The 9,484-nt window shown below is 34.2% G+C and overlaps 1 protein-coding gene across 1 annotated transcript; it reads left to right on the top strand.

Annotated features, from left to right (window-relative positions):
* The first annotated feature begins 5,547 nt into the window (after positions 1-5,547).
* LOC141612184 (aquaporin TIP4-1) lies at positions 5,548-7,311 on the top strand. The gene is made up of 3 exons (XM_074430902.1): positions 5,548-5,769; positions 6,306-6,547; positions 6,707-7,311. The coding sequence occupies exons 1-3, from the start codon at positions 5,643-5,645 to the stop codon at positions 7,079-7,081; spliced, it is 744 nt and encodes a 247-aa protein (XP_074287003.1). The 5' UTR covers positions 5,548-5,642; the 3' UTR covers positions 7,082-7,311.
* Positions 7,312-9,484: the final 2,173 nt, after the last annotated feature.

Below are 9,484 nucleotides of genomic sequence, written 5' to 3'. Positions count from 1 at the left end.
TTTGAGACCTTTTCTTTACCATGATTTGCAAGACACATTTTAGCCTCAAGTTCCTCCTCGATGAGTTCCTCATCTTCCTCGGAGTCGGACATTCCCCATATAGCACTCATGACTCTATGTTTATAGTCCTTTTTAACCTTTTCTCTTCTTTCCTTAGATTTGATTTCTTCCCACTTGGGACATTCTTTAATTTGATGAGTTTTATCACCACATTTAAAGCATCCCACGGTGGAGGTAGGTCGTTTCTTAGGAAAGCGTTTTTCGAGTAATTATTAGTGAACCTTTTGTTACCTTGTCCATTGACCAACCCGGCTAAGTTCCTTGTGAACATAGCAAACTCGTCTTCCTCCTCATCTTCTTCATCGCTTGGAGAAGATGTGAGGGCGAGACTCTTTCCCTTTGATGACTCACTAGAGTGCTTATCGAGGTTAAACTCGTGAGCCATTAGTGATCACATTAGTTCATGAAGAGATAGGGTTGATAAGTCTTTAGCTTCCTCTATGGCGGTGACTTTCGGTTGCCATTTAGGGGTTAGACTACGAAGGATTTTTCGAATGATGTCCTCGGACTCGAAATTCCTTCCTAGACTTTGAAGCTCATTAATAATACAAGAAAAACGTGAAGAGAAACTATTTAAAGACTCATCCTTTGACATTCTAAACATCTCATATTGTTGCATGAGAAGGTCAATACGGTGTTTTCTTACTTGGGACGTCCCTTCATATGCAAGTACAAGAGAATCCCAAATAGATTTTGCCGTAGGACACCCGGAGATTCGACTAACTTCCCCCTCACCAACACAACGTTGAAGAATCGACATTGCTTTGGAATTCTTTTCGGCAAGCTTGAAGTCGTTCTCATTGTAATTTCTTTCCTCTTTTGTCTTGGTGAAACCGTTAAGAATATCGGTTTCCTCAATGGCAAGAGGTCCATTTTGGATGATGTTCCAACATTGATAATCGATACTTTTGATGTAATGTTCCATTTTGAGTTTCCACCATCCAAAATTCGAACCGGTAAAGACCGGGATCTTGGAGTGTTTCTCGGAATCCATTACCCACGAATCAAACTCTAAGGGGATTAGCCTCTATCAAGAGCACGAGGCTCTGATACCAATTGTTGAGTTTATGGATTCAAGTACCTAAGAGGGGGAGGGGGTGAATTAGGTACTCTTTTAAAAATTTAACTTCAACTTTATTGGATTAAAGTAAGTTAAGTGAACAAAAGAGATTTAGAGGATACTTTGAATAATATTGAAAGATTGAACAAGTATCACGATGAATGTTTCTTTGAAGTATGAAAGCAACAATCGTTCGATGTATCTATTTGTCTCGATTTGTGGAGTATGATGCAGACCAAATGCGTGATATGATGAATGAATTACTTCTAAGGTTAAGCGAAATAAAACAAACAAACAAACAAAGTAAATTGCAGCGGAAATAAAGTAAAAACAATGAACACGAGATTTTTGAATTGGTTCGGCAAATACTCAAGTGCCTACGTCCAATCTACCTTTTTATTACTTTCCTTTAGTGATCTACTCCGACAACTAAAAGACCCTTGTAATAAAAGACACCAACCTACTCCGGTTGTAAAGCTAGTACAAGAACTACTCCGTTCTTATGACAAGCTAACTCGCAACCTACTCCGGTTGCCAACACACAACCTACTCCGGTTGTCAAGAGTAAAAGACTACTCCGTCCTAAACTCTACTAACACACTTAGAATGTTATAGGATCAAGTTTCCACTAACACATTCTTAACAAAGAATAGAGGTGGACAATTTTTACAAGATCAACAATTCTTAAGCAAGAGAGTTTAGTATAGAAAAGCAATGATAGCACACATTTGTAGAAACTTAAAGACACTTGAAGACTTTTAAAGGATTTTGCAAATAAAACACGATTTTAAGCTCTTAAAATTAATTTTCAAAGATGGAAGAATTATTTCAGAAAAGTCTTGAGGATTTAATGAAGAGGGACACGGTTTATATAGAGGAGGTGAGTGAAGGGGTTGCTAGGGTTTTGAAGGGTCAAAGACCTCACATGTGAAGGGCAATAGCAACCACCCAAAGCTTGCACCAAAAAGGGGTCTTTTGCAAAGGTAAGAATAGAGAAAGAAGGTTTGAAAGATAACCTTAAATGCTCATGCAAAATCATAAAACAAAGGATGTGAGACAAGTCACATGATGACAAGTTATCACAAATATGGCAAAAAGTATTTCTTGTTTTCTTAAAGACCAAAGGATTGAATTTGCACAAAGAGGAAACATTTTGAATAATTCAAACCACTCTTTAATGAAGACTACTCTTTAATAAAAATCTGATTTTTTATCTTTGAAAATAAAAGTCACGTGAAAGCTTTTGAAAGATAAAAGGGAGCTTCAAGTTTTTTACGAGTTGTGGCATAATCCAAACAGCTGTTTGCGTGTGAAAGCAACAGTCGTCTGGACTGTTTCTATTACTCTAGTATACTCTACTTTCTTGCTTGTACATTAGATGACACTCGACTAAATACAATGGGATTAATAACAACTTCAACACTTCTTAATCCAAGCTTGATTACATCATTAATCCTGAAAAGGTAAACTAAGATAACACAAATCAAATGGGCATGTTATCATCAACATAAGGAACCCAACATATGCCCAACTACATATTATCAGGGCCGTTCCGGTAGTTTTGGGGGGCCCTTTGCGAACTCTTCAAGAGAGACCCCGTACCATTTTTATTAAAATACAAATTGTTGTGTTTTTTACTCATAAGACTAGTCTATTAATCAAAAGCCCAAAGAGATAACTCAATAAATTTGTAAAAAAGAATTATTTTGACAACCTAAACTTTTAGATTGATAACTTGTATATTTAAAAGTGTTAGTTTTCATCATGAAATGCCAAGTTTTTAAAATAAAATTAAAATATAAATTAAATTAAATTTTATAATTGGACTTCTCTTCTTTTAGGTCAGTCATATACTATAAGACGGTCTTATAGGAGAGTTGAATGGGAAAATCGTATCTTAACTATTAGAGTATGTATGAGAGTTTTCTATGACTAATGTATTTTTCAATCCTAGACGAAATGCGGATACAAATAAAAATTTCTTTCCATTTTTCAACAATAATAATGTGGCACAGTGGTTAGTCGTTCACTAAAGAAGCAGCACACTGGAGTTCAACTCTTCATAGCGTTATTTTGCTGAAAGTTTAATAAACAAATAAACATCTCATTGTAAAAATTTAACAAAATAAACCCTTTTGCATGAATCAAACCTAAGACCATTCATAATAAATACCACGCCACTTACCAACAAGTAGTGAGAATTATGTTAAAATAATGACCTAAATGCAGGGGCGGACCCATGCATTGCCTTGGTGTAGCAAATGCTACACCAAATTTTAAAAAGATTAAGAGAAAATTTATGATTGCTACACCATTATTTCATAATTAATTGCACTAATGACTGTTGCCATATTAAACTCCTTTTCCAAGTTTGTTTTCAAGAATACAAGTGATATACTTCCTGCGTTTCCTTTAATGACGTTCCAATTTTCCATAATCAGAATTAATTAATTACTAGATTAATGACTGCAAAAATCTCAAAGATAATTGATGCTTTTATACGGAGTATTGATTATTCAGTAAGCAACTTCTTCAATGCCATTTATTTTTTTCATTTTCAGTTTTTATAAATACAATATGTTCATTGTTGATTTATCACACCATTAAGGGAGATTATTTGCTTTTTTAGAACCACAACATTAAGAATTGTAGGTTTTGTTTTTTATAGTTCTAGTTCATATAAGAATAAATATTTGATAAATGAATATTTTATTTATTGATAGATTTAAAATTAAAAATGATGTGGATGAAGCTCATAAACCGTAAAAATAAATAAGCTATAAGTGATCGTTAAATCGTAAAGTAGTTTCAAATATGAAAATTGATCAAATGTTTGTCACTAATTTACCTTTTATTTTTATTGTCCGACACGGTTAAATTCTATTAGCAACAATCTCTTGTTTAAGACAGATATTTTCATCTTAAACAATAAAACTAGTCAAACATATGGACCTGACAAATAAACAGAATGTCGACGGAATGGTCAAATCTTGCTCCTTCCACTCAGGTTAGCATTTGAACCGTTTTATACCTAAGATGAATGTGTGGTCTTAACTGTTAAGGGAGACAACTGTTTGTTATTAATATGTAAATTTTGCTACACCAAATAAAAAATCCTGGGTCCGCCCCTGCCTAAATGTATTATCGATTAACGCAACTAATCCTTGCAATTGGGCCCCCTCCAGTCGGAGGCTCTGTGCGGCCGCACCTCTTGCACAGGCCCAGGGCCGGCGTCATTATTATGAACCCGTCCTTATTTATATTATAAAAGTACAAAAGAAATTACAGAAAACGACCATGAACATGAACTAATGATGGATCATCACTATTTGAAGGTCGTCGTAACGCAACAAATAAAAAAAAAAAAAAAGTTTAAAGACGCATTCTATTAACACAATATTGGTCGTAAGTTTTCACTTTCTTCGATCAGTGTCATTGCACACATGATGAGATATTGAAACGCACTATTAAACTAAGAATATTAAACAGTATGATTGGCCATTTTTTTTTACAATAGTGGACCTCCATGGCTCCATGGCTCCATGCAACCTAAGCTTTACTAGCTAGTGAATGCTGATGGATCATTTGTCTTCTACTCTTGAGTCTCCTCACCTTTTTTTTTTTTAGTTATTGATAGAGACATGAATTTGTCATGCTAAGTGTGTTACTTTAATCCTCAGTTGACCCAATAAAAATCATATTTATCAACAAAATAACAAAAAGCTATGGTAGCCATAGCCCATATGTTCGTTAACTTTTAGTTATGACCAAACCTTACTACGCGGGATGTCTCAAACTTAATTTAGAATTTGTATGTATTTCGATGTTTACTATGTATTTATGAGCGGGTTTAATGTGACATTATACATTTCAATCAAAAACTTAAACTAATGGTTATAATTTCAGGATTAATTTTGTTGTCTAACATTTATCTCCAAATTAAATAAGATTAAAAAGATTTATCTAGAATTTGTATGTAAAATTATTTTTATAAGATCTGCTCAAACTTTAATAATGCAAAATTGTTTACCACCACGTAAAACGTCTAATTAAACAGAACTTTATTTAACTTTGAAAAAAAATGGAAAAAAAATCAATTGAATTATGCATATGTAAACAAAAGTTAGTTATACTCCCTAATCATTCATAAGTTGTTGCAATTTATTATGGAGTATAACATTTTGTTACTTATAAACTTATGAATGATTACGGAGTATAACATTTTGTATTATGCATAGGGACAGTTATGGTATTTTCCAAAAAAAAAAAACTTGCAATAGTTGATAATCATTAATTCATTATGCCCCATAACCTCAAATGACCATCAATAATGTGCATAACATGGACAAAAGAATCTCCAGCGTAGCGAAATTGACTTCACCAAGTACAAACTTGATTGAGCTCTATATATATACAAGATCATTTTGGACAACGAAGTCACATTTCATCAGAAAATTAATATTTTACTCCATATATATATAGTAATTAGTAAATTAAAGTTCAAATAATATAAGCGATAATAATGGCGAAAATAGCCTTGGGCACAAGCCGGGAGGTAATACAACCAGATTGCATTCAAGCCCTCATTGTTGAATTTATTGTTACTTTCCTCTTCGTCTTCGCTGGTGTCGGATCCGCTATGGCAGCCGGTACGTGCACCCTCATGTTGTTCTATCATTTTATTATTTATTATTGTCCTATTGTTGTTTGTAGTTAATGATCAAATGGGAAGATCTTGTTGAATCTTTTAGTTATACCATTACTAATTTACAAAGGTGCGATGATTTCATTGTATACTTTGTACTCTACTTATACTCCAATTTTACAAATTACGATTAATTGTTATTCTCTAGGTCGTGCTTTAGACGACTTTTGTAATTTATATAAATATACTCCATTGTAAGTTAATTATCCTTTCGTTACAATCATTTGCTTACCTTTTATTAAAATTTTACCCACAAAGAAAAGAACCATGATACATGCAAATAATGAAACTAAAACTTGGCAGATACTTTCACAAATTCGTGTACAAAACTGTCTTTTCTTACTACGTAAAATTTTGTATACAACTATATGCGCGTATTATTACCTCTAGCGTAACATGTAAGTTGCAATTTTACATAAAACCGTTTTACAACGTGGGAGTACTAATTATTACGTTGAAATGTGTATGGAATGAAAACAGAGAAAGCAGGAGCAAGTACAATAGTGGGACTATTGTTGGTGGGAATAACACATGCATTTGCAGCAGCAGTGATGATAGCTGCTGGATTCAATATTTCGGGCGGACACCTTAATCCTGCGGTCACAATCGGACTGGCTGTTGGTGGACATATCACAGTCGTTAGATCTCTTCTTTATTGGATTGACCAATGTCTCGCTTCCGCTGCTGCTTGTTTCTTGCTTACCTATCTCACTGGAGGCTTGGTATATCTTTTTCTTTATATTATGGTTTTTTCACATATTTCTCACAAGACAACAACACTTTACTATAAAACACTTCAGCCTTCGTGATCAGCGGTTGGTCTTTCTTTAGACGGTCATATCCAATTTAAGTATATAATCGTGTTGAATTACTTGATGCAGGCAACTCCCATACATTCACTTGCAAAGGAGATGAATCCATTACAAGGAATATTGATGGAGGTGGTGTTGACTTTTTCACTAATCTTCACAGTCTACACAACCATGGTGGACCCAAAGAAGGGCCCACTTCAAGGTCAAGGAATATTGTTAGTTGGACTTGTTGTTGGGGCCAACATTTTTGCTGGTGGGCTTTTCTCTGGGGCTTCCATGAACCCGGCTAGGTCATTTGGGCCAGCTTTAGTTAGCGGTGATTGGACCGATCACTGGGTGTATTGGGTTGGCCCACTTATTGGTGGTGCTCTTGCTGGCCTTATTTGTGAGAACTTCTTCATTGTTAGATCTCATGTTCCCCTTCCTAGAGATGAGGAGTTCTAGTATTAATGGTGTTTTTTTTTTTTCTCACGGAGCGCGCACATAGTCGCATTACAATAAAGGAGAGGGGGGATTCGAACCTGGGACCTATTGTCCGCAATACCTCCGTCTTAGCCAATAGACTAAGACATCTTCGGTAGTATTAATGGTGTTGTTAAGGTTGTGTTTATTGTGTAAAAGTTCATGGTATTTGCAATGAATTAATGAGATGAAGATGATTGAAGGTTATGGAATACCATGTTTGTTTAAATTTTTACATCTCTTGTGTATCCACCGCTTATAAAAAAAAAATAACTATTAAGATTTGGATTCAAAAAAGCGCTGAATAATTTTTTAAAGATCGCTATGAATCTAATGGAATGTTGGACTCAAAAGAGCATGGTCTAATGTTTAGAGGGCGTCATATATGAAGAAATGTACAATTTTAAACCTACAATCAATCCCACATACGATATTCACTTTGATGATTATTATATTAAGATCCAACTATCCATCCAAGTGATACAAATGTTATTAAATCTATTATGTCAGCCCACTGAAAATTTCAACAATGAAATTGTGTAGCTACGAACTGCTTTTACGCTACACAAATTTTTGTTTAAACTCAAGACGAGTCAGTAATGCATAGGATAAAAGCATAATGCATTAAAAAAAAAATTGTCCTTTATGTCTTTGTGGAGTTATATTTTACCCGTTTTAAAAGTAAGACGGTCATAAATTTATAGTTAATATATAGGATTACTTCGGACAATAATAATGGGGGGATAAATAAGAAGATCCATAGCTTATAAAAAACTCCTTACTCATTGCTCTACCTAATAAAAAATTCTTATATGAAACCGATTTCATGTTAGAAAAAGGAGAGGAGAAGAGAAGACCACCTAGAAGATATGAAACTTTTACCATTGAGAATAATTAAAAAGTTTCATAATTAATTATTTGGGTTGATGTCTCAATGTAATAATTAAGTATGAAACAAAATCTAAAAAAAAATTGTTATATGAAACCGATTTCATGTTAGAAAAAGGAGAGGAGAAGAGAAGACCACCTAGAAGATATGAAACTTTTAGTATTGAGAATAATTAAAAAGTTTCATAATTAATTATTTGGGTTGATGTCTCAATGTAAAAAAATTGTTATATGAAACCGATTTCATGTTAGAAAAAGGAGAGGAGAAGAGAAGACCAACTAGAAGATATGAAACTTTTAGTATTGAGAATAATTAAAAAGTTTCATAATTAATTATTTGGGTTGATGTCTCAATGTAAAAATTAAGTATGAAACAAAATCTAAATCTAATAAGATAAAAAGATATGTCTCAATGTAAAAAAATTGTTATATGAAACCGATTTCATGTTAGAAAAAGGAGAGGAGAAGAGAAGACCAACTAGAAGATATGAAACTTTTAGTATTGAGAATAATTAAAAAGTTTCATAATTAATTATTTGGGTTGATGTCTCAATGTAAAAATTAAGTATGAAACAAAATCTAAATCTAATAAGATAAAAAGATAGTAGTTCGATAGGAGAGTAAAGCCTAGAACCAAGCTCTAAGCACACACCTCCTTTGAGCCTAGACACACTAGGAACACAAGGACCATTGTCCTCTCAAGGCAAGCAGTACTCAAACCTTCCACCCGGTTTAAATCGACCGCTCTGAGAAGCCGGCCTTCATTAATGCACAACCCAACGGACCCAACTGGTGGACCCAGGGACGCTTTGATGTGCCAAACCGTCATCCAGCCTGAGCCGGCTCCCTTACCCGATCTGTTATCACATACCAGACCGGCAAAGAAGGTGGACCCAGAACCAAGATCTAGGCCATGCTCTCCCACCGTTCAACCACTTTATTGCTCCCACTTGGGTTACAAGCCAACGCTACTTGACTCAGCAATGCACGTTTGTTTTCAGAGGTTTATGAATGTGAGGATTTGCGTGTATCTGTCCGATGTGGGATACAAGAATGTAAGTCAATATTTTAGAAGACTTTTTTGCATCTTAGTGGATAGCGATGTTATATTTCTCAATAAAAATTGTTGTATATAGACAAATGATTAGTCCAAATCTAGACGATTTACATTTACATAAATGTAAATTTCATTTTAACATCCTAATATTTTATTAGAAAAAAGTAATAATAATTCCACATTTGACATGTCTTCTTAAAATGCATGGTCTTATTTCCACATTATTTCGCTTTGTCATAGTTTTGTTTCTGTTATTTTCTCGCATACGAGTAGGATTAACAATTGTGTAGCGCATGTTAGGCCTCGTGTTCTCGGTAAGATGACTTGGATGGATAGTCTTCCACCGGTCGCAAACGATGCTGTTATGTATGATCTTTCTCTATTAAAGTAACACCTTTGGGTGTTTTCCTCAAAATAAAAATAAAAAATGCATGGTCTTA

The sequence above is a fragment of the Silene latifolia genome, chromosome 11, assembly GCF_048544455.1.
Source record: "Silene latifolia isolate original U9 population chromosome 11, ASM4854445v1, whole genome shotgun sequence".
Lineage (NCBI taxonomy): Eukaryota > Viridiplantae > Streptophyta > Magnoliopsida > Caryophyllales > Caryophyllaceae > Silene > Silene latifolia.
The sequence above is the reverse complement of the archived record's forward strand: the minus strand, read 5'-3'. Positions and strand labels throughout refer to the sequence as shown.

Coding starts and splice junctions, on each gene's coding strand:
- LOC141612184 (XM_074430902.1), top strand. CDS start 5,643: ATGGCGAAAATAGCCTTGGGCACAAGCCGGGAGGTAATACAACCAGAT. Junction 5,770..6,305: donor CGGATCCGCTATGGCAGCCG/GTACGTGCACCC, acceptor GAATGAAAACAG/AGAAAGCAGGAGCAAGTACA. Junction 6,548..6,706: donor CCTATCTCACTGGAGGCTTG/GTATATCTTTTT, acceptor TACTTGATGCAG/GCAACTCCCATACATTCACT.